The following is a 26,871-nucleotide window of genomic DNA, read 5'->3' on the forward strand; positions in this document are numbered from 1 at the left end:
CAGTATCCCAGTCAGGCATCTGAAAGGGCAAAGAGGTGGCTCTGTGCAGGCTGAGTAGCAGGCTCTTCAGTGGAGAGATGAGCACCTGCCCTGCCTCCTCAGTGTTCACCATAGACTCATGCAGGGAATATACCAGCCACCTCCTCCTCAGGGAGGGGCATGATGCCAATCATACTGTCTCAACAAGCGGCCACCTGCTTTATTTACACAAAGAAAATGCTCAGTAATAACAGCATCATCCCATGCCTCCCTCCCACCCAAGATCATTCTCCTGGATGACCTTTCTAAAACAAAGATCTTACATTCCCCTACTCCAATATACTCACCCCCTGAAGATACTTTCTTATATGTCATTTCAAGGTACTTTTGGAACCAAACCCTCACAAAGACAGACATTTAGACGTCGTGCCTGATAACGTGATTACCTTCAGAGTCCTGGGTAAAGAGCAAATCAGGCTGCAGATTTAACTGCGTGGTCCTATCCTGGCACTGAGCCCAAGGGCTGTTAAGAAGCTGTCCTAAGCCCTGATTTCGGTCATTGGTTACATCTCGGAAAGGAGCTCTAGAGTTGTGGGCAATGACCCTCTGGCCCTGAGAATCCTCGGTGAAAAGCTGACTCCAGGAGTCCTTGTCATTCTCTTCGCTGTCCCAGGAAAACACAGGAATAGGACAAGAGCTTTGTTTCACTGCTTCTTTGTTTGCTCCACTCCAGGAATCCTGGTATGTTTGAAGGAGGATGGGGGCCTGCCTGTTTCTTTTGGCAGACACCTTTTCCAAGTTAGTCTTATCCAAGAGCTGACGGCCCTTGTGCCCAGGTGTTTTACTGTGTCTCTCCACATTCTGATAGTTCTTTTTCTTAGATCCATAAGGCCATTCCCTTTTCCAGGAAGAATCCTCTTCTTCCTTTTGGTCCAGTAAGCAAGAACTCTCCAGGTCTTGGGTGAAGGAACAGGCCAGTGATGCTTTACTCTCTCCAGCACAGACAAAGGTATCAGGCTGGAACAAAGACAGCACAGTCACGCATGGGCTTCCTATTCCATGGTGGTAAGCCTGGAAGGACTGAGGAGAAAGTCTAGCTTCCTGGATGTCTGCAGGGGTTGAAGTGGCTAAAGGGGGTGCCATGCAATCATCCTCCAAGCCCTGGATCAGATGGTCTAGCTGGGTTGCATCTTCCTTAGACTCTTTGTTGGTCTGACTTTCTATATGAGAAGAAACACTCCTCTGGTCACCACCATTTGTCTTTCCTAGTAAAACAAGACGAACAAATATTATTCTGCAGGAAAACTCCACCTGAGTAGGATTTAGGTGGCTTTTCCTGAAATCAGTATCAGCTACCATAACTACTAGTGCAGGAGTCTTAGGACTCTTCACAGATCTTTGTAGCCGATCTTCCTGCTTTCAATCTCTTTTCTTTCCTGAATGATCTAAAACACAGCTCTTATATTCCCCTACTCAAATATATAGATGCTTCCCACGACCTACCTAATAAAAGTCAAACATGTTACACAGTCAGACCACAGCCTACTTTTCCAGTTGAGTGGGGTTTGTTTAACATAGGCCACATCAGTTTTGCTTTTGTTTTTTATTTAACGTAGTTTCTGCTAAATAGTGATCCTGGCCAAATATCACCCCTGGATAGTATCCTTTGAGAAACATGTTCAATATACACCATTTTTGTAAAGTCTCAAAGATCACATTGACCAGCCAACGCTGAGAAACCTTCTGGTGACAGTGAGAAAGAATATGGGTCTCCTGCTCCCCAAAAATGTCATGGGAAAGGGAGTAAAGACACAATTAGATGCTAAGTCCATCAGTAGAAAGGACAATTAAAAAAACTATTACTGTCCAGCCTGTCTACTTTATCAGGTGTGGAATGGATCCTGTCTGCCTTAAAGATAGATGACGTGGAATTCCTACTGCCCCCCACCAAATTATGCTAAGATCTAATTACAAACAAGGCTTAATGACTGATTTCTTCTCTCCTTTCCAAGAAATATACTACAGAAATTGTTTTGTAAAAGCGTTCTCAACTGGCCTAAGACTTCAATACAGACTATGTAGAAAATATCAGAATTTTGAAATGGAAAGTGGTTTTGAGAAAAATCTGCCCTTGTTACTTAAAGCAAAAGAGTTTAAGTTTTTGTTTGTGGTAGGGAGAAGGCATTTTGAAGGTTTATGCAAAGCAATCCTGGGAACAGCACCAAGAGTTAGAGCTCTCTTCCCAGCACCCTTCAACTGGCAAGAACCCTGCTCTGTAAGCCCCAGCCTGGTCTGAGGCAGCTGGTCCCCTGAAGAGGAACATGCAAACAAAGAATTGCCAAAGGATGATGAAACACAAGCCAACTTTATGCCAAGCTTTCTAAGAAAAGAGCTCTTTTGAATTTTGATTAATTTGAGAAGCTTCATATAGACATATCAATTATCAATTAATCTTATACAGACTGCTAATTGTGGCCAATCCAAGACATATATCTTACTAATGGAACATCAGCTCCCCTCTGCACCCCCAACTCCCAAGTATGCCTTTCCTCACTGCTCTGTCAGGGAATACCAATATTTTTCTGGTTCTGTTTAGACTGACTGAGATAAACAGAACCAGAAAAGTATGTTTGTAAAAGTATGTATATATTGCTTTCCAAAAGACGATGCTTTCTTGTGTTTTAAAACATCTTCTAATAGGTCAGCTAAGTTCAACACAATGCACTAATGGCACCACTTCTCATAGATATTCCAGCATGGAAAAATAAATGCACTCCTTTTTGGTCCCTGGTTGTTTCCAGTCCAGTCACCATACCTGGCTGCAAGGTGAAGAAGGAAGCAATGCTGGTCTGCCGAGTGCCTGCAGGTGGACGACTTCTTTGAGTAAAAGAAAAGTTAGCCTTTCTCTCTCCAGGAAAGAGTGTTAGCATTTTGGTACTTGACTTGATTAAATGTGTCTGAGAAGGGGGAGAAAAAGAATAAGAGAAACCTATTAATATCAAAACAGCTGCCAGACAGGATTCAGTAAACACCAGTTACCCTCTTGGAAACACACTAGACCTCTTGGATTCGACTCATATCCTCTAGTCTTTGCTGTACATCGCCTTCCACCATTTTCTGCCAACTGATAGTGTTTGTTTTTCCTCAAGAATCACATATTCCAACCATAGCCCATTCTTTCTGCTTCCCCATGGAAATCAGGAAGGCTGACTAAACAAACAGGAAGGGATTCCACAGGTGATATTATTCTCTCCTTTATATTTAAAGATAACTAATGAAACTAGGGACCTCTCTGGCAGTCCAGTAGTTAAGACTCTGTGTCCAATGCAGGGAGCCCGGGTTTGATCCCTGGTCAGGGAACTAGATCCTGCATATGCTGCAGCTAAAACAAAGATCCCGCGTGCCGCAACTCAAGATGTGCACACAGCAGCGAAGAGCCCGCGTGCAACTAAGACCTGGTGCAGCCAAATACATAAATAAGTAAATAACTTTTTAAATAATAGATAATTAATGATTCTACATCAGTAGCAGTTGATACATTTTTAATCGTTTTCAAATAGTCACACAGTGGTTAACAGCATGGCTCCTGAGTCACACAGCTTCTGTTCAAACCAGTACCAATTCTGCCACTGCCAATTACTAGCTGCATGACCCTCTAGAAGTTGTCTGATCTCTGTCTCATTCTCATGTGTGAAATGGGGACAATAATAGTACCAAGCCCATAGGGCAGTTACGAGGAGTTGGTGAGTTAATTCACATAAAAGGCTTACGAAGTTCTGGCACATATACAGCATTTAATAATAGTTGGCTATTATTCAGAGGAGGAACAATGAAACAGCAACAGTCTTACTACATTTTCATCTCCCCACCCTTTATACTTCGAGTATGAACTGGAAGATGGGCCAGAAAGGTTTGGAATGTGTCAACTTTTATACCTCATCCTTATTTAATGTAATTTGGTTTTGTTTCCATCTGCTTGTTATGGAATGCTTGAGAAGTAGGGAGAATAGGATTATATTCAATTCAATTTGGCTGTGAAAGCCACAGAAGAAATGAGATTTGCCAATATCCATGTACCAAGTTGGAAGTAGGCCTGAAACTTGAACCCAAATTATTAATTCTAGCCCAAAGTTGACTTCATTTCATTTTTACATTTGGAAACTAAAATGTACTTTAAGTGGTTAAAAGATGGAAGAAATTCTGGATGTAAAATTCATACTTTGACTTGGGAGTACTGGTATGGAACATTCTCTTCCACCATACAAAACTGGATAAAATACATGAAACAACTGATTTTAGACAATGGATAACAGGCAGTGCAGAACTGTGATCCTCAAGAGCAGGAAAACAAATGAGGTGAACCCTGGGACACCCTAGCTTTCTGCTTGGAAGCACTTGTCAGAATGCAATGTATAGAGAGAGTACTCAGGCAAAGCATTGCAGTCTTGATAAATTGAGTAGACTGAGATTGGAATTTGGGGAAGATGAGGTGGCTGGGATTTGCAGTGCAGAGAAATACATCCAGAAATCTACATAGAGATCCCTTCAGTCCATTACTGAATACTAACCTACAAGTGTGTTAGGCGAAACCCCGTGAGGCCAGACAAAGAAATGCCAGGAACTGCAAGATGAACAATTCCCAGAGCTCACACAGGGCTGGGAGAGTTCCCACTAGGCAAAGTGGAAAGACCTTTTTAATACCAGTGGCATTCAGCAGAATTAGCAGAAGGATCACCCCTTAGCAGTAGAGCTAAACTAGCTGCAGAGCAAAACTTCCAAACCTGTCCTAACAAAGCTTAAACGCAAGCTTGATTAGCAAGTAACTACCTGCCAAAACAAATTTCAGCATTCTCTAAAGACAGTAAAATCCAGATACCCAGCAATGTAGCACACAACAAAAAATTGCTAGATATGTGAAACAGCAGGAAAACAATCCATAATGGGGGCTGGGGGGTGGCGTGGGGGATCGGTTAAATGGAAACAGAGTCAGAAATATCAGGGATGACAGAATTAGCAGACAAACTTTACAATAAATATGTTCAAGGATTTAAAGGAAAGCGTGAAAATACTGAGAAAAAGAACATACAAAAAATTCACTAGATGGGCTTAACAACAGATTAGAGACTACAGGAAAAAAATAACAGTGGGCCTGAAGTCACAGCAATACAAACTATCCAAAATGAAGCAGAGAGAGAAACAAACTGAAAATAAATTCTTAATGGTCTGCGGGGTATCAAGCATACATATAATGAGAATTCAAAAAAACAAGGTGAAAGTGGGCAGAAAATATACTTAAAGAAATAATGGCCCAAATTTTTCCAAATTTGATGAAAACTGCAAACAACTGTGATTGTCTTTTTCAAAGACAATCAAAGACCAATTCAAAGGCAACTCAAAGACCAATCCAAGATCTCCCATTTCACATGCTTTTCTTATAATTTGCCCTTGCTACTCTTCCCATCAAGTGGTGAGTCATATTCCCTTACCTTGAACTGGTGAAGAACTTTGTGACTGCCTGACCAATAAAGTATGATAGAAGCAACACTACATGATTTCCAAGACTGGGTCATAAAAATGCCATGCACTTCTCTGCCTTGCTTTCTTGAGATGCTCACTCTTGGAACCAGGCCCCCATGCTATGAGGAAACCCAAGCAGGCACATGGCTCTCTAAATTGTATGGGAGACACATCCTAGATATGTGAAATAATGTGAGTTAGTATGCCAACAAGTATCTGAGCACCTATAGGCTAGGTACTAGGAAACAGTGATGAACAAAACAAGTGTTTCTGCCCTGATAAAGCTTACAGCTTAAGGGGGAAAACAGACAAACTAGTAATAGTTATTTAAATTACTACATGTATGCTAAATCCTATAACGACAATTTATAGAAAACTACAGATTATCGGAAAACAGTTAAGACCTCAATTAGCAAAACGTCTGGGAATAAGCTTTTTACCAAATTGGCCATACTTATCAGGATTAGACTCCATCCTTGGGTCAGAGCGATGTCAGGAGTAATACTGCCCCAGATATAGACCTCTCAGAAAATCCATGGCTTCGTGTATTTACATTTATCTCAGTAGAATGTTAAGACTGTGAGTGAGAGGAGGTAATCTGGAACTGAGGAGGACCCAGGTACAAAGCCCTTCAGCTGATTATCCCTACCTCAAAATAAAGGCAGCCCCTGTATGTACATTACATAGTATAAGAAGGCCTATCTAATAGGCATCGGGTTCCTACAGGACCAAACCCCATGGTAAGCCACAGCCTACATATTGACAATTTTTACCCTACAAGAATGCCCTGAAGAACCTAACTTCAAGAGGCACATTCCCTCCAAAACTAAAGAATCTCTAATCCTTTGGTATATCACATTCATGGCCCAATCGTTTTCTTCTTTCATAGTGGTAGAAGGAAAAACTGACTTCCTACAACTATGGAGCTCCTGCTACTCTTGCTATATTACAAGGATCCCCTATGACGTGTTCCTACAGAGAATGATGCTTTGGGGTGGGGGGGCAAGGATTACCCCAAAAGTGATCCTTTCTTATACTCACAACTCTAGTAGCAAAGCAAATCTGGGATCATATACATCACCTCTCTTACTATTAGAAAATGTTTTCATGCCCCCATAGCATTTAAATTCTGTAGAGCCCTCATTCTATCTGCAAGTTTGTCTTAAAGCTCTACTTTTTTTTTTTTTGCGGCAGGCGGGCCCCTCACCGCCGTGGCCCCTCCCGTTGCAGAGCACAGGTTCCGGACACGCAGGCTCAGCGGCCATGGCTCACGGGCCCAGCCGCTCAGCGGCATGTGGGATCCTCCCGGACCGGGGCATGAACCCGTGTTCGGCAGGCGGACTCTCAACCACCGCACCACTAGGGAAGCCCTTAAAGCTCTACTTTTAAACCAATTCCTTTTTTTTGATTCATACGGTCTTCAAGCCTGGTATATAATTTGATCCAACTTCCCTTTTTTTCATAATAGTTACTCTGGTCTTGAATCTGTGTATGAAGTATCACTTTCCATATAAAGTGACAGCTTTGAAATACAAGAATGTGTGTATTTAGTTCTTTTTGCCATGCTACCTCTTCCTTTATGCTTCCCAGGGCCCATACTCATCTTTTCCCACTTCTAAAATCACAGAAAGCAACATCAAGTCCCCCCTTCCTCTTTAGTCTCTCACGGCACTAATTTGATGACATTCTGAATGAAAACCTTTTCCCATTAGTCACTATCATGCCTCATTTTTTTTTTTTTTTTTTCCATGCCTCATTCAAGTCAGGCTGAAAGGATGATACTACCTAATAAGAATGCCCTAAGGAGGATTGTTTAAGGAGTCCAACCAAGAAAAGCTGTCTGAATTCTCATCATCGCCAACAATAAAAATCACCTCTGTTGAATTAGTAACAAAGTATTAATTCAGAACTTGCTTCAAACTTTCCAAACCCTCAAAAAAAATAATACATTACCCTAATTCAGAATTTCATAAACTCTGCATAGTCCTAGACTATTAGAATAACAGTCTCTTGACTGGTCAGGCCCCCATTTACTACCTGTTTCAATCAGTCCCATACCCAACATCTAGATAAATCTTAAAGCACAACTGTGATCATACCATCTTGTTCTGGCAAGAACCTATAGCATAAAATGTAGACTCTTAGACTGCCCACACTTATACGATTTCAGCTTCCTTTTTCTCCATTACCAAAAACCCTTTATGCACACTCTAACATAATACTCAACTAGATACCAGTCCCTATTATGGACTTCACCTTCCTCACTTCTGTGCCTCACAGAGAAGGGCCTTTTTCACACCCAACTCTGAAATGTTACCTATTCTTCAACTTAAGAGCCAAGCATTCCTGATTCTCACAGCTAGATGTGACCTCTTCCTCTTCTGAACTCGGTATTTCAAGACTTAACACTACAAAATCCTGGGATCAACATTTGATTCACATACTTTTTTCCTATCCTCCACACAACCAGCTTAATACACACACTAGGTACTCAATTCAACAAATGTTTTAGGAAGAAAGTAGACATACAGGAAGGATACATTCCAGTTTCTGTTTATTATATACCTACTCATTACATTTTCAACATCAACAAAGCTGTCAGAAAAGAACTAAAGCATTTCTAATACTGTGATCAAGTTAAGATGAGCTCCTGTCACTGTAGTTGATGTCACACATATAGACCAAAAAACAATGCAGAAGGCTGCAAGTAAGAAAAGTTTTTTTGGGAGGGGATCTTAAGAATTGCAATTTGGGAGACATAGATTCTGGTAAAACCTAAAGAGTGTTCCAGAGAAGAGAAAGAGGGGCTTATAAAGACAAAAAGCCATGAGGTTGTTCAAAGTTGCCTGGCGAGAATTGTGGTTGACTCTGACGTGAGTCAGGAAATATTTGTCCTTAAGGAATCACAAATTATTTTAGGGTAAGAGTCCGCTAAGTATCTTGAGTTTCTGGCAGATGTTCTGGATGTCTTCATTAGGACAATAAGTGGTCAAAAGGTCAGATTCCATCCAGGCTGAGATGTGCGTAAGTCACACTTCCTTAATGGCCTCCCAGCTCCATTTTAGAGAGCCTTCTTATCAATACCAACACCACTTTGATTTTCCTTTCACACACATAAGGTCTAGAACACAGCAGGGTACACCCATTGAAAACTGTGAAGATTTTCCTCCCAAAGTAATCTAACAATAGAAAATTATGGCAAGAACCTTCTCTAGAACGACCTGGCACTGTTTTTTCATCTAAACCTAATGAAAATTCGGCAATGATAAGAGAAAAGCAATTTCTTCTAAGTATCACAACTCCTAAACTAGACACCTGATATGTCTACACCCATGAGCAACGCTACGTCTCATACAAAGGTGCTTCTCGCTAATGAGATTTTTCTCACTTAAAGGATGTCATGCATGTCAGAGTTCATTGTAGTACAATGTTTAGTACATTTATCATCAGTTTTGCCCTAATAAAGACTATTTATTGAAAATCTGTTTAAACATCCTGCTTTAACTACTTCCAAAATAGGAATGGCCACATGTGACCCTCTCAATAGTAGAGATGACAGTCCCATGAAAGAAAGAAGAGCACTGTGCTCACTTAAATGGGAAAGTAGGTGCCTCAACTGAAACACAATGGAGGGGGCATCCCCACTCTGGGACAACTCTGCGAATCAGCCTAGATGTCAACTTTGTGAATAGAAGCATTGTGTGTGTGTGTGTGTGTGTGTGTGTAATATAGATGATATAGATACAGATAGAGATAGAGATATACTGAAGGAGAGCAGAATTTGTCACCCCAAAATATGCCTCCTTGGCATAAGGATTATTTTAGGCTGATTATTTTTAAGAAAAAGCAGACATAGGAAAAGCTCTGAGTATAAGTTACCCTTTTGTAAGAGACATTTATATTAAGGGAAATCTCCATTTGTAAGGCCGTCTTCCTCTCTGTACCAGGAAGAGGATGACTCTAAATCTCTTGAAATTCTCATCAATGGAGAAGGCAACAACTTACATCTGCATAACAACCTTACCCTTGTTTACTGTGTCTTTCCTGGTAACCTCTCATAACTGACTCTCCACCCCCAACATCTTCTTTTGTCTTTAGCTGAAAATGGTGTTTAAGGTGATAGCTTTAGCCATTTCTGAGAGTTAGGTTTTCCTGCGTCTCTCTCATCTATGCAGGAGATATATGTTATGAAACTTTTGTTTGATTTTTCTTTTGTTAATCTCTTATATCAATTTAATTATTAGACAAGCCAAAGAACCCAGAAGGGAACAAGGGAAATTTTTTCCGCCTCTACAATACACATACACACACACACACACAAATCAGCCTATACTGTTTCTCCCAATTTCCAATCACTAGTTCAAGTTATATTTTTAACTTTTTTCTCTATAATCATCCTCTACTTACTCAGGTACCAATTTCTGGTTCCTAAATGTAAACAGAACCGAAGGGAAGATGCAAAGGTTCTTTAAAAGGTGAGAAACACTGAGGGCTGCAGATAACTGGACCAAAGTCACAGCTTAAAAAACATATTTAAGGGCTTCCCTGGTGGCGCAGTGTTTAAGAATCTGCCTGCCAACGCAGGGGACGCAGGTTCGAGCCCTGGTCCGGGAAGATCCCACATGCCGCGGAGCAACTAAGCCCGTGCGCCACAACTACTGAAGCCCACTCACCTAGAGCCCATGCTCCGCAACAAGAGAAGCCAATGCAATTAGAAGCCCGCGCACTACAATGAAGAGTAGCCCCCACTCGCCACAACTGGAGAAAGACCGCATGCAGCAACAAAGACCCAACGCAGCCAAAGATAAATTAAAAAAATAAATAAATTTAATTTTTAAAAAAACATATTTAAGCAACACCCCTCCCCCCTCACCAAAGCCCACATTTAGGTCCTTCTTGAGCATAGCTATATTTTAGATATATACTTAAGAAACCAAGGGTAGTCATCAGTTATCTCTCTTAAACTATAACTTGCTTAATGAATAATATCATGTAACCTGCCTTTACTGACCAAGCTTGCTTTAACTTTTCTTGCAAACTGTATACCCTTCAAGCTTCAAGTAGCTTAGACAACATATCACAAGACTTCTTTAACCACTCCCTATAGATAACACCTCTGACTTATGGGTCACTCACTACACTAATGGTTGCTTAAGTTGTATTTCAGGAGCATGGAGCTAGTCTTACTCAATTCAAACCAGTCGAGACCACCAACCATTCAACTAGGCCTGCTCGAGTGTCAGACAGATGACTTTTTGATGTCAGAGGGCCAAAAATTCCACCCTCAGATCACGCTAACACTGCCATTTTCTGAACATGCGTCCCATGATAGAAGCATGTAACTCAGATATGCCTGCACAGAACACCCATTGCTCTACCTTTTTCTTGCCTCCAATCATCTTTCCCTGAGACAGGAGGGAATGGGGCAGGGCACAACCTTTAAAAGAATGGCATAGATGTTGACGATATGTCAAAAACTGGTTAGAACATATCAGGCCCAGGATGGCGGAAGATTTGACTTGCAGTACACCTTGAGCCTCATTATATGCTCACTGTAATACATGAGCATGCTAAGTGACACATCCACAGGCGCCATGACAGTTCTGAGGCTGACCATAATAGGCCAGAAGTGGGGGGTGGCCCAATTCCTGGAAATCCCTGCCCCTTCCCCAAAATAGTTGGAATAATCCTCCCACTTATTAGCCTATGAAATTACCCAGCCCATAAAAACGAACCAGCCCCACACCTTGGGGCCGCTTCTTGCCTTCTGAGAATGACCGCATTCTGCCTATGCAATGTGTATCTCTCTAAATAAAATGCTTTCACATCACTATGGGTCGCTCTAGAATTCTTTCCTCCGTGAAGCCAAGGACCCTCACTTGTTGGCCTATCCCAGGAACTCATCCAAGACCTGGGACATGACCACCCTCTCACACCCCATTCTCCTGCAACATCCCCAACACTTCAGACTACCCTGCCTCTTTTTTTTTTTCTTTTTCTTTTTTTTTTGCGGTACGCGGGCCTCTCACTGCTGTGGCCTCTCCCGTTGCAGAGCACAGGCTCCGGACGCGCAGGCTCAGCGGCCATGGCTCACGGGCCCAGCTGCTCCGTGGCATGTGGGATCTTCCTGGACTGGGGCACAAACCCATGTCCTCTGCATTGGCAGGTGGACTCTCAACCAGTGCGCCACCAGGGAAGCCCTACCCTGCCTCTTTATCTCATAAATATCCCAAGCCCCTCACCTTCAGGGAGGCAGATATGAGATTTGTTCTCTCATCTCCTTGCTTGGCTACCTTGTAAATAAACCCTTTCTCTACTGCAAACCTCAGCATCTCAATATTCGGCTTGCTGCACATCAGGCAAACAAACCTGGTTCAATAACACTAACTTTTAGAGATCAATAATCCAACAAAACAAAACAAAACAAAAAACTTCAACTTCTACTATCCTGGATTGGGCCCATGTTATTTCTTACCTTAACTTCTGCAATATATTCCTCCAGCCTACCTTTCACTGTACCACTTACTTTCCTATAACAACTATTGGGTTTATCTTCATAGAGACACCTCCCATTACGTCAAACACCTTCCATGAATTTCCAACAACATGGCAAGAGTTTACCCTCCTAATCTCACCTTCAACTCCTCTACGTATACCCTACTCATTAGCCAAACTGAATTACTCCCATGTAGGAAAGTATCTTACCCAAAGAGAGGTCTGGCCTTTGCCCTCAGCTAATAGGAAGCAATCTCTAATGTCCGGACAGGAGTGTCTTTGTTTACCCTGAGGCCTTGGGCCACACCCGATAGTCTGTACTAACAATGTGATCTATGGCAAGAGCTCTGGGCCAAACAGTATCAGCTTGACCTGAACAGGGAACAGAAACTAAGGTCAGCCGCACAAGGATCAACCATATCTACAAGACTAAGCCCCAGTAAAAGCTCCAAGGCTCAGTGAGCTCCCACGATTGGCTATACTCTGTGTGTACTGTCACTGGTAGAGGACACTGGGAGTAATGAGTGCTGTCCAATATGCCACTGGAAGGACAGTGGAAATGTCATGCTTGCAATCCTCCTAGACTCTGTCCTATGTGCTTGAAACTCACCTAGAATCTGCCCCTTTAATCTTTAATCTGTATCTCTTTGCTGTAATAAACTGTAACCGTGAAGAGACTCCACTCTCAAAGGGTGCACACACTGGGACTCAGGGCAGAAGCAGTAATTTGAAAGAAGCCTGGGTCAGACGTACCTGCTGATCTTGCAAAGTCTCCTGGAGAGGCAGGAGGCAACTATAGATCACCCTGGGGACACAGACACTGGGGCTGGCAAGCCTATTTTGGAATCCCCCTTCTAGCTTATTATTAGCTTCAGCACCCAGCCCTACCCCTGCCCACCAGCCTATAGGCACCAGTACTGGGATGCCTCAGGCCAAGTAACTAACTGGGTGGGGACACAGCCCCACCCACAAGCAGACAGGCTGCCTTAAGACCCCCTGCTAAGCCTACAGTCACCCCTGAACACGGCCCTCCCCACCAAAGGGGCCTGGACCCAGCCCCAAACACCAGTACACAGGCACTTGACCCAGGACCCCTAGGGCTCTGCAGCCAGAGAAGCTGGGACCCAACTCCACCCATCAGTGGGCAGACACCAGCCCCCAAACCCACTGTGCTCCAGCCCCCTCACCAGCAAACCTGTTCTAGCTTCCAGACCAGCCTTACCCACCAGCAGGAGGACACAAGCCCCAAGACAACCACAGCCCTGCTGCCTGCTATGACAGGACCCAACTCATCCACCAGCAGGCCAGCATCAGGCCTGGGACCCTGGGCCCTGCAGCCAGATATCAGGACCTTGTTCTGTCTGCCAGTGGGCGGGCACAAGCCCCAGGATCTGGCTTCACTGACAGGGCAGTATAATAGGGAAGAACAAATCTGACTCCATATTAGATGTTTCTTTTACTTTAACCTTTGTATTCTACTGCTTTTGCTACAAGAATGTTGCCTATAGCCCAAAATATAAGGATAGCCCATTCTCAAGGCTCTGACCTTTAAAGATATAACACTTTTCCGTTTACATAAAGAAAAAAAGTTGCAGAACAGAAAATAACCTTTGTCTCAGTTGGAAGTTTATGGGAACATCATGACCTGACCTACATGGACAGCTGCAAGAACAAAGGATTCCAGCATCAAGAAGTTTGCAACAACCAATCACACCCCCTCCCCCTTTAGTATAAAAAAAGCCTGAATTCTAACTTGGGTAAAATGGGTCTTTGGGACACTAGTCCACCATCTTCTCAGTTTGCTGGCTTTCCAAATAAAGTCACTATTCCTTGCCCTAACAACTCATCTCTCGATTTATCGAGAGGGGGCCAGCCACACCTACCAAACAGCCCATAGTAGTCAGCCTGCCACAACAGAAGGACCCTCACAGGCCATACAAGGGGCACTCGGACCAGAAGTGAGTGCACTGCTGGGACACACAGAATGTCTCCTACAAAAGGCCATTTCTCCAAGGCAGGGAAACATAACCAACCTACCAGATACAACAAAATAAAAACAGCAAGTCAGGTAAAATGAGGCAACAGAGGAACATGTTCCAAATGAAGACACAAGATAAAATCTCAGAAGAACTAAGTGAAGTGGTGATAGCCAATCTACCCAAAAAAGAGTTTAAGATAATGATCATAAAGATGACCAAAGAACTCAGGAGTAGAATGGATGAACAGCATGGGAAGTTAGAAGTTTTTAACAAACAGAAAATATAAAGAACAGCCAAATAGAGGTGAAGAATACAATAACTGAACTTAAAAATACACTAGAAGGAATCAACAGTAGACTAAGTAATACAGAGGAATGGATGAGCAAGCTGGAAGACAGAGCAGTGGAAATCACTGAAGCTGAACAGAAAAAGAGAATAAAAAGAAATGAGGACAGTTTAACACATTATTGACCAGAGACACATTAATAGGTCTTTGCTACCTGAATGTTATTGACTGGAGATATTTCAATATTCACTTACATAACAAATCACCAGCCATAGGCATTAGTTTCTGCAAAAATCCCCTGGTCAATAATGAGTTAAGAGACCTCTGGAATAACATCAAGCACACTAATATTCACATTACAGGGGTACCAGAAGGAGAAGAGAGAGAAAGGGGCAGAGAACATGTTTGAAGACATAATAGCTGAAAACTTCCCTAACTTGGGAAAGGAAAAGTACACCTAAATCCAGGAAGCACAGAGAGTCCCAAACAGGATCAACCCAAAGAGGACCATACCAAGACACACTGCAACTAAAATGGCAAAAATTAAAGATAAAGAGAGAATATTAAAAGCAGCAAGGGGAAAGCAACAAGTTACATACAAGGGAACTCCCATAAGGATATCAGCTGACTTTTCAGTAGAAACTCTACAGGCCAGAAGGGAGTGGCATGATATATTTAAAGTGATGAAAGGGAAAAACCTACAAACAAGAATACTCTACCTGGCAAGGCTCTCATTCAGATTTGATAGCGAGATCAAAAGTTTTAAGGCAAGCCAAAGCTGAGAGTTAAGCACCACCAAACCAGCTTTACAAGAAATGTTTAAGGGACTTCTCTAAGCAAAAAAAAAGGCCATAACTAGAAACATAAAAATTTATGAAAGGAAAAAGCTTATTGATAAAGGCAAATATACAGTAAAGGTAGTAAGTCATCCACACACAAAATTAGTAGTAGGGAAATTAAAAGACAAAAGAAGTAAAATCATCTATATGCACAATAAGCAGTTAAGGGATACACAAAGCAAACAGAAAAAGACTGACAAAATTCAACATCCATTTATGATAAAATTCTCCAGAAAATGTGAATAGAGGAAACATACCTCAACATAATAAAGGCCATATATGGTAAGTCCATAACCAACATCATACTCAATGGTGAAAAGCTGAAAGCATTTTCTCTAAGATCACGAACAAGACAAGGATGCCCACTCTAGCCACTTTTATTCAACACAGTACTGGAAATCCTAGCCACAGCAATCAGATAAGAAAAAAAATAAAAGGGATCCAAATTAGAAAGGAAGAAGTAAAACTGTCACTGTTCGTAGATATCATAATATTTTACATAGACAATCCTAAAATCGCTACCAAAAATAAAAACACAAGAGGTCATCAATGAATTTGGGTAAAGTTGTAGGATACAAAATTAATAAACAGAAATCTGTTGCATTTCTATACACTAACAATGAACTATCAGAAAGAGAAATTAAGGAAACACAATCACATCAAAAATAATAAAATATCTAGGATTTCCCTCGTGGCGCAGTGGTTAAGAATCCGCCTGCCAATTCAGGGGACACAGGCTCGAGTCCTGGTCCAGGAAGATCCCACATGCCGTGGAGCAACTAAGTCCATGCACCACAACTACTGAGCCTGTACTCTAGAGACTATGAGCCACAACTGCTAGAGCCCACGAGCCACAACTGCTGAAGCCCACGTGCCTAGAGCCCATGCTCCACAACAAGAGAAGCCACAGCAATGAGAAGCCCATGCACTGCAACAAAGAGTAGCCCCTGGGCTTCCCTGGTGGCGCAGTGGTTGAGAGTCCGCCTGCCAATGCAGGGGACACGGGTTCATGCCCCGGTCCAGGAAGATCCCACATGCCGTGGAGTGGCTAGGCCCGTGAGCCATAGCCGCTGAGCCTGTGCGTCCAGAGTCTGTGCTCCACAACGGGAGCGGCCACAACAGTGACAGGCCCGCGTACTGCAAAAAAAAAAAAAAAAAAAAAGAGTAGCCCCTGATTACCACAACTAGAGAAAGCCTGCGCGCAGCAACAAAGACCCAACACAGCCAAGAATAAATAAATTGATTAATTTAAAAAAACAAAAAAGACCACAAATAACAAATGTTGGTAAGGATGTGGAGAAAAGGAAACCCCTGTACACTGCTGGAGGAAATAAAAATTGATACAGCCACAATGGAAAACAGTATGGAGGCTCCTTAAGAAAACTAAAACTAGAGCTACCATATGATCCTGCAATCCAATCCTGGGCATATATCTGGAAAAGATGAAAACTCTAATTCAAAAACATACATGCACCCAAATGTTCAGAGTAGCATTATTTACAACTGCCAAGATATGGAAGCAACTTAACTGTCCATCAACAGAGGAATGGATAAAGAAGAATGTGGGGTGTATATATATATATATATATATATATACACACATACACATATAGATATACATACAGTGGGGTAGTTCCCCAGCAGTCCAGTTGTTATGACTCAGCTCTTTCACTGTCATGGCCCCAGGTTCAATCCCTGGTTGGGGAACTAAGATCCCGCAAGCCACGTGGCACAGCCAAAATACACACACACACACACACACACACACACACACACACACACAGGAATACTACTCAGCCATAAAAAAGAATGAAATTTTGCCATCTGCAACAGGAATGGACCTGGAGGGTATTATGCTTAGTGAAATAAGTAAGACAGAGAAAGACAAATACTGTCTTCCTATCACTTGTGGAATCTAAAAAGTAAAACAAACTAGTGAATATAAAAACAACAACAAAACAGACTCACAGATAAAGAGAACAAACTAGTGGTTACCAGTGGGGAGAGGGAAGGAGGGAGTGGCAAGATAGGGGTAAAGGATTAAGAAATACAAACTACTACGTATAAAATAAGCTACAAGGGTATATTGTACAGTACAGGGAATATAGCAAATTTTTTTTCCTTTTTTTTTTTTTGCTGTACGCAGGCCTCTCACTGTTGTGGCCTCTCCCGTTGCAGAGCACAGGCTCCAGACGCGCAGGCTCAGCAGCCATGGCTCACGGGCCCAGATGCTCCACAACATGTGGGATCTTCCCGGACCGGGGCACGAACCCGTGTCCCCTGCATTGGCAGGCGGACTCTCAACCACTGCGCCACCAGGGAAGCCCTATAGCAAATATTTAAAAATAACTATAAATAGAGTATAATCTATAAAAACTTTGAACCACTGTTGTACACCTGAAACTATTATAATATTGTAAATCAACTACACCTCAATTAAAAATAACAATTTAAAAAACTGTAACCGAAAATGGCGGAAGAGTAAGACACGGAGATCACCTTCCTCCCCACAGATACACAAGAAATACATCTACGCGTGGAACAACTCCTACGGAGCACCTACTGAAAGCTGGCAGAAGACCTCAGACCTCCCAAAAGGCAAGGAACCCCCCACATACCTGGTTAGGGCAAAAGAAAAAAATAAACAGAGACAAAAGGATAGGGACGGGTCCTGCACCAGCAGGAGGGAGCTGTGAAGGAGGAAAAGTGTCCACATACTAGGAAGCCCCTTCGCGGGCAGAGACTGCGGGGGGCGGAGTGGGGGAGCTTCGGAGCCGCAGAGGAGAGCACAGCAACAGGGGTGCGGAGGGCAAAGCGGAGAGATTCCAGCACAGAGGATCGGGCCCGACCGGCACTCACCAGCCAAGAGGCTTGTCTGCTCGCCCGCCAGGGCGGGCGGGGCTGGGAGCTGAGGCTCCGGCTTCGGTCCGAGTGCTGGGAGAGGACTGGGGTTGGAGGCGTGAACACAGCCTGCAGGGCGTTAGTGCACCGCAGCTAGCCGGGAGGGAGTCCGGGAGGGAAAAGTCTGCACCTGCCGAAGAGGCAAGAGACTTTTTCTTCCCTCTTTGTTTACTGGTGCGCGAGGAGAGGGGATTAAGAACGCACCCCAGAGACAGACATGAGACGCTAAGGCCGCTGCTGCCGCCACTAAGAAGGCTGTGTGCGAACACAGGTCACTATCCACACCCCCCTTCCGGGCAGCCTGTGCAGCCCGCCACTGCCAGGGTCCCGGGATCCAGGGACAACTCCCCCGGGAGAACGCACGGCGCGCCTCAGGCTGGCAAAGTCACGGCGGCCTCTGCCGCCGCAGGCCCACCCGGCACTCCGTGACCCTCCCTACCCCCCGGCCTGAGTGAGCCAGAGCCTCCGAATCAGCGGCTCCTTTAACCCCGTCCTGTCTGAGCAAAGAACAGACGCCCTCCGGCGACCCACAAGCAGAGGCAGGGCTAAATCCAAAGCTGAGCCCCTGGGAGCTGTGAGAACAAAGAAGAGAAAGGGAAATCTCTCCCAGCAGCCTCAGAAGCAGCAGATTAAAGCTCCACAATCAACTTGATGTACCCTGCATCTGTGGAATACATGAATAGACAACGAATCATCCCAAATTGAGGAGGTGGGCTTCGAGAGCAAGATCTATGATTTTTTTCCCTTTTCCTCTTTTTGTGAATGTGTATGTGTATGCTTCTGTGTGAGATCTTGTCTGTATAGTTTTGCTTCCACCATTTGTCCTAGGGTTCTATCCGTCCATGGTTTTTTTTAAAATTTTTTTTCTTAATAATTAATTTTAATTTTAATAACTTTATTATACTTTACCTTCGTTCTTTCTTTCTTTCTTTCTTCCTTTCTTTCCTTCCTTCCTTCCCTCCTTTAGACAACGAATCATCCCAAATTGAGGAGGTGGTCTCTGAGAGCAAGATTTATGATTTTTTCCCCTTTACCTCTTTTTGTTAGGGTGTATGTGTATGCTTCTGTGTAAGATTTTGTCTGTATAGCTTTGCTTCCACCATTTGTCCTAAGGTTCTATCCGTCCCTTTTTTTTTCTAAATAATTATTTTTTAATTCAATAACTTTATTATACTTTATTTTATTTTACTGTATCTTCTTTCTTTCTGTCTTTTTTCCTTCCTTCCCTCCTTCCTTCCTTCCTCCCTCCCTCCTTTCTTTCCTTCTTGCCTTCTTTGCTTCTTTCTTTCCTTCTTCCTTCCTTCCCTCCTTTCTCTCTTTCTTTCTTCATATTTCTACTAATTCTCTCTACTTTTTCTCCCTTTTATTCTGAGCCGTGTGGATGAAAGGCTCTTGGTGCTCCAGCCAGGAGTCAGGACTCTGCCTCTGAGGTGGGAGAGCCAACTTCAGGACACTGGTCAACAAGAGACCTCCCAGCTCCACATAATATCAAACAGCGAAAATCTCCCAGAGACCTCCATCTTAACACCAGCACCCAGCTTCACTCAACGACCAGCAAGCTACAGTGCTGGACAACCTATGCCAAACAACTAGCAAGACAGGAACACAACACCACCCATTAGCAGAGAGGCTGCCTAATATCATAATAAGGCCACAAACACCCCAAAACACACCACCAGACGTGAACCTGCCCACTAGAGAGACAAGATCCAGCCTCATCCACCACAACACAGGCACTAGTCTCCTCCACCAGGAAGCCTACACAACCCACTGAACCAACCTTAGCCACTGGAGACAGACATCAAAAACAGCAGGAACTACGAACCTGCAGCCTGCAAAAGGGAGACCCCAAACACAGTAAGATAAGCAAAATGAGAAGACAGAAAAACACACAGCAGATAAAGGAGCAAGACAAAAATGCACCAGATCTAACAAACAAAGAGGAAATAGGCAGTCTACCTGAAAAAGAATTCAGAATAATGATAGTAAGGATGATCCAAAATCTTGGAAATAGAATGGACAAAATGCAAGAAACAGTTAACAAGGACCTAGAAGAAATAAAGATGAAGCAAACGATGATGAACAACACAATAAATGAAATGAAAAATACTCTAGATGGGATCAATAGCAGAATAACTGAGGCAGAAGAATGGATAAGTGACCTGGAAGATAAAATAGTAGAAATAACTAATGCAGAGCAGAATAAAGAAAAAAGAATGAAAAGAACTGAGGACAGTCTCAGAGACCTCTGGGACAACATTAAACACACCAACATTCGAATTATAGGGGTTCCAGAAGAAGAGAAAAAGAAAGGGACTGAGAAAATATTTGAAGAGATTATAGTCGAAAACTTCCCTAATATGGGAAAGGAAATAGTTAATCAAGTCCAGGAAGCACAGAGAGTCCCATACAGGATAAATCCAAGGAGAAATACGCCAAGACACATATTAATCAAACTGTCAAAAATTAAATACAAAGAAAGCATATTAAAAGCAGCAAGGGAAAAATAACACACAAGGGAATCCCCGTAAGGTTAACAGCTGATCTCTCAGCAGAAACCCTACAAGCCAGAAGGGAGTGGCAGGACATACTGAAAGTGTTGAAGGAGAAAAACCTGCAACCAAGATTACTCTACCCAGCAAGTATCTCATTCAGATTTGATGAAGAAATTAAAACCTTTACAGACAAGCAAAAGCTGAGAGAGTTCAGCACCACCAAACCAGCTTTACAACAAATGTTAAAGGAACTTCTCTAGACAAGAAACACAAGAGAAGGAAAAGACCTATAATAACGAACCCAAAACAATTTAGGAAATGGGAATAGGAACATACATATCGATAATTACCTTAAATGTAAATGGACTAAATGCTCCCACCAAAAGACACAGATTGGCTGAATGGATATAAAAACAAGACCCTTCAGACCTAGAGACACATACAGACTGAAAGTAAGGGGATGGAAAAAGATATTCCATGCAAATGGAAACCAAAAGAAAGCTGGAGTAGCAATTCTCATATCAGACAAAATAGACTTTAAAATAAGGACTATTAGAAGAGACAAAGAAGGACACTACATAATGATCAAGGGATCGATCCAAGAAGAAGATATAACAATTGTAAATATTTATGCACCCAACATAGGAGCACCTCAATACATAAGGCAAATACTAACAGCCATAAAAGGGGAAATCGACAGTAACACAATCATAGTAGGGGACTTTAACACCCCACTTTCACCCGTGGACAGATCATCCAAAATGAAAATAAATAAGGAAACACAAGCTTTAAATGATACATTAAACAAGATGGATTTAATTGATATTTATAGGACACTCCATCCAAAAACAACAGAATACACATTTTTCTCAAGTGCTTATGGAACATTCTCCAGGATAGATCATATCTTGGGTCACAAATCAAGCCTTGGTAAATTTAAGAAAACTGAAATTGTATAAAGTATCTTTTCCAACAACAACGCCATGAGACTAGATATCAATTACAGGAAAAGATCTGTAAAAAATACAAACACATGGAGGCTAAACAATACACTACTTAATAATGAAGTGATCACTGAAGAAATCAAAGAGGAAATTAAAAAATACCTAGAAACAAATGACAATGGAGACACAACAACCCAAAACCTATGGGATGCAGCAAAAGCAGTTCTAAGGGGGAAGTTTATAGCAATACAAGCCCACCTTAAGAAGCAGGAAACATCTCGAATAAACAACCTAACCTTGCACCTCAAGCAATTAGAGAAAGAAGAACAAAAAAAACCCAAAGCTAGCAGAAGGAAAGAAATCATAAAGATCAGATCAGAAATAAATGAAAAAGAAATGAAAGAAACAATAGCAAAGATCAATAAAACTAAAAGCGGGTTCTTTGAGAAGATAAACAAAATAGATAAACCACTAGCCAGACTCATCAAGAAAAAAAGGGAGAAGACTCAAATCAATAGAATTAGAAATGAAAAAGGAGAAGTAACAACTGACACTGCAGAAATAAAAAAGATCATGAGAGATTACTACAAGCAACTCTATGCCAATAAAATGGACAATCTGGAAGAAATGGACAAATCCTTAGAAATGCACAACCTGCCAAGACTGAATCAGGAAGAAATAGAAAATATGGTCAGACCAATCACAAGCACTGAAATTGAAACTGTGATTAAAAATCTTCAACAAACAAAAGCCCAGGACCAGATGGCTTCACAGGCAAATTCTATCAAACATTTAGAGAAGAGCTAACACCTATCCTTCTCAAACTCTTCCAAAATATAGCAGAGGGAAGAACACTTCCAAATTCCTTCTACGAGGCCACCATCACCTTGATACCAAAATCAGACAAGGATGTCACAAAGAAAGAAAACTACAGGCCAATATCACTGATGAACATAGATGCAAAAATCCTCAACAAAATACTAGCAAACAGAATCCAACAACACATTAAAAGGATCATACACCATGATCAAGTGGGGTTTATTCCAGGAATGCAAGGATTCTTCAATATACGCAAATCTATCAATGTGATAAACCATATTAACAAATTGAAGGAGAAAAACCGTATGATCATCCAATAGATGCAGAGAAAGCTTTTGACAAAATTCAACACCCATTTATGATAAAAACCCTGCAGAAAGTAGGCATAGAGGGAACTTTCCTCAACATAATAAAGGCCATATATGACAAACCCACAGCCAACATCGTCCTCAATGGTGAAAAACTGAAAGCATTTCCACTAAGATCAGGAACAAGACAAGGTTGCCCACTCTCACCACTCTTATTCAACATAGTTTTGGAAGTTTTAGCTACAGCAATCAGAGAAGAAAAGGAAATAAAAGGAATCCAAATCGGAAAAGAAGAAGTAAAGCTGTGACTCTTTGCAGATGACATGATACTGTACATAGAGAATCCTAAAGATGCTACCAGAAAACTACTAGAGCTAATCAATGAATTTGGTAAAGTAGCAGGATACAAAATTAATGCACAGAAATCTCTGGCATTCCTATATACTAATGATGAAAAACCTGAAAGGGAAATCAAGAAAACACTCCCATTTACCACTGCAACAAAAAGAATAAAATATCTAGGAATAAACCTACGTACGGAGACAAAAGACCTGTATGCAGAAAATTATAAGACACTGATGAAAGAAATTAAAGATGATACAAATAGGTGGAGAGATATACCATGTTCTTGGATTGGAAGAATCAACATTGTGAAAATGACTCTACTACCCAAAGCAATCTATAGATTCAGTGCAATCCCTATCAAGCTACCACTGGCATTTTTCACAGAACTAGAACAAAAAATTTCGCCATTTGTATGGAAACAAAAAAGACCCCGAATAGCCAAATCAATCTTGAGAACGAAAAAAGGAGCTGGAGGAATCAGGCTCCCTGACTTCAAGACAGTATGGTACTGGCACAAAAACAGAAAGATAGATCAATGGAACAGGATAGAAAGCCCAGAGATAAACCCACGCACATATGGACACCTTATCTTTGATAAAGGAGGCAGGAATGTACAGTGGAGAAAGGACAGCCTCTTCAATAAGTGGTGCTGGGAAAACTGGACAGCTACATGTAAATGTATGAGATTAGATCACTCCCTAACACCATACACAAAAATAAGCTCAAAATGGATTAAAGACCTAAATGTAAGGCCAGAAACTATCAAACTCTTAGAGGAAAACATAGGCAGAACACTCTATGACATAAATCACAGCAAGATCCTTTCTGACCCACCTCCTAGAGTAATGGAAATAAAAACAAAAATAAACAAATGGGACCTAATGAAACTTCAAAGCTTTTGCACAGCAAAGGAAACCATAAAGAAGACCAAAAGACAACCCTCAGAATGGGAGAAAATATTTGCAAATGAAGCAACTGACAAAGGATTAATCTTCAAAATTTACAAGCAGCTCATGCAGCTCAAAAACAAAAAAACAAACAACCCAATCCAAAAATGGGCAGAGAAGATCTAAATAGACATTTCTCCAAAGAAGATATACAGACTGCCAACAAACACATGAAAGAATGCTCAACATCGTTAATCATTAGAGAACTGCAAATCAAAACTACAATGAGATATCATCTCACACCAGTCAGAATGGCCATCATCAAAAAATCTAGAAACAATAAATGCTGGAGAGGGTGTGGAGAAAAGGGAACACTCTTCCACTGCTGGTGGGAATGTGAATTGGTTCAGCCACTATGGAGGTTCCTTAAAAAACTACAAATAGAACTACCATATGACCCAGCAATCCCACTACTGGGCATATACCCTGAAAAATCCAAAATTCAAAAAGAGTCATGTACCAAAATGTTCATTGCAGCTCTATTTACAATAGCCCGGAGATGGAAACAACCTAAGTGCCCATCATCAGATGAATGGATAAAGAAGATGTGGCACATATATACAATGGAATATTACTCAGCCATAAAAAGAAACAAAATTGAGCTATTTGTAATGAGGTGGATAGACCTAGAGTCTGTCATAGAGTGAAGTAAGTCAGAAAGAAAAAGACAAATACCGTATGCTAACACATATATATGGAATTTAAGAAAAAAAAATGTCATGAAGAACCTAGGGGTAAGACAGGAATAAAGACACAGACCTACTGGAGAACGGACTTGAGGATATGGGGAGGGGGAAGGGTGAGCTGTGACAGGGTGAGAGAGAGTCATGGACATATACACACTAACAAACGTAAGGTAGATAGCTAGTGGGAAGCAGTCGCATGGCACAGAGGTGCTTTGTGACCGCCTGGAGGGGTGGGATAGGGAGGGTGGGAGGGAGGGAGACGCAAGAGGGAAGAGATATGGGAACATATGTATAACTGATTTACTTTGTTATAAAGCAGAAACTAACACACCACTGTAAAGCAATTATACCCCAATAAAGATGTTTAAAAAAATCCTTAAAAAAGAAAAAAAAAAGAAAAGAAAAATCTCAAATAAACTATCTAACCCAACACTTAAAACAACTAGAGAGGGCTTCCCTGGTGGCGCAGTGGTTGAGAGTCCACCTGCTGATACAGGGGACGCGGGTTCGTGCCCTGGTCCAGGAGGATCCCACATGCCGCAGAGCAGCTGGGCCCGTGAGCCATGGCTACTGAGCCTGCACGTCCGGAGCCTGTGCTCCGCAACGGGAGAGACCACAGCAGTGAGAGGCCCACGTACTGCAAAAAAAAAAAAAAAAAAACAACTAGAGAAAGAAGAACAAAGAAAACCCAAAGTCAGTAGAAGGAAAGAAATCATAAAAATCAGAGCAGAAATAAATGAAATAGAAACAAAGAAAACAATAGCAAAGATCAATAAAACTAAAAGCTGTTTCCTTGAGAAGATAAACAAAAATGATAAACCCTTACCCAGACTCATCAAGAAAAAAAGGGAGAGGACTCAAATCAATAAAATTAGAAATGAAAAAGGAGAAATCACAACTGACACTGCAGAAATACAAAGGATTATAAGAGACTACTACAAACAACTATATGCCAATAAAATGGACAACCACGAAGAAACGGACAAATTCTTGGACAGCTACAATTTTCCAAGACTGAACCAGGAAGAATTAGCAAATATAAACAGACCTATCACAAGTAATGAAATTGAAACCGTAATTAAAAATCTTCCAACAAACGGAAGTCCAGGACCAGATGGCTTCACAGGAGAATTCTATCAAACATTCAGAGAAGAGCAAACACCAATCCTTCTCAAACTCTTCCAAAAAATTGCAGAGGGAGAAACACTCCCAAAATCATTCTACGAAGCCACCATCACCCTGATACCAAAACCAGAGAAAGATATCACAAAAAATAAAATTAATGACCAATATCACTGATGAACACAATGCAAAAATCCTGAACAAAATACTAGCAAAAGAAATCGAACAACACATTAAAAGGATCATACACCATGATCAAGTGGGATTTATCCCAGGTGTGCAAGGATTCTTCAATATACACAAATCAATCAATGTGATACACCACATTAACAAAGTGAACAAAAACCGTATGATCCTCTCAATAGATGCAGAAAAAGCTTTTGACAAAATTCAATACCCATTTATGATAAAAACTTTCCAGAAAATGGGCACAGAGGGAACCTACCTCAACATAATAAAGGCCATATACGACAAACCCACAGCTAGCATCATACTCGATGGTGACAAACTGAAAGCATCTCCACTAAGATCAGGAACAAGACAAGGATGTCCACTCTCGCCACTCTTATTCAACATAGTTTTGGAAGTCCTAGCCACAGCAATCAGAGAAGAAAAAGAAATGAAAGGAATACAAATTGGAAAAGAAGAAGTAAAACTGTCACTGTTTGCATCATTGTATACATAGAAAATCCTAAATATGCCACCAGAAAACTACTAGAACTAATCAATGCATTTGGTAAGGCTGCGGGATACAAATTAATGCACAGAAATCACCAGCATTCCTATACACCAACAACGAAAAATCAGAAAGAGAAATTAAGGAAACAATCCCATTTACCATCACAACAAAAAGAATAAAATACCTAGGAATAAACCTGCCTCAGGAGGCAAAAGACCTGTACTCAGAAAACTATAAAACACTGATGAAAGAAATCAAAGATGACGTAAAGAGATGGAGAAATATACCATGTTCTTGGATTGGAAGCATCAATATTGTGAAAATGACTATGCTTCCCAAAGCAATCAACAGATTCAATGCAATCCCTATCAAACTACCAACGGCATTCTTCATAGAATTAGAACAAAAAATTTTACAATTCGTATGGAAGCATAAAAGACCCCAAATAGCCAAAGCAATCTTGAGAAAGAAAAACATGGTTGGAGGAATCAGGCTCCCTGACTTCAAACTATACCACAAAGTTACAGTAA

General features: G+C 41.6%; 1 protein-coding gene across 1 annotated transcript in view; it reads right to left on the minus strand.

Annotated features, from left to right (window-relative positions):
• Positions 1–175: 175 nt before the first annotated feature.
• AUNIP (aurora kinase A and ninein interacting protein) overlaps positions 176–26,871 on the minus strand; it is a 32,916-nt gene continuing 6,220 nt past the window's right edge. The window contains exons 2-3 of the mRNA XM_065880812.1: positions 2,795–2,936; positions 176–1,244 (exon numbers count right to left, since the gene is read on the minus strand). Of these exons, the coding sequence (XP_065736884.1) occupies positions 397–1,244; positions 2,795–2,936 (990 nt within the window). The 3' untranslated portion in view covers positions 176–396. The remainder of the gene's footprint in view (positions 1,245–2,794; positions 2,937–26,871) is intronic.

The sequence above is a fragment of the Phocoena phocoena genome, chromosome 1, assembly GCF_963924675.1.
Source record: "Phocoena phocoena chromosome 1, mPhoPho1.1, whole genome shotgun sequence".
Lineage (NCBI taxonomy): Eukaryota > Metazoa > Chordata > Mammalia > Artiodactyla > Phocoenidae > Phocoena > Phocoena phocoena.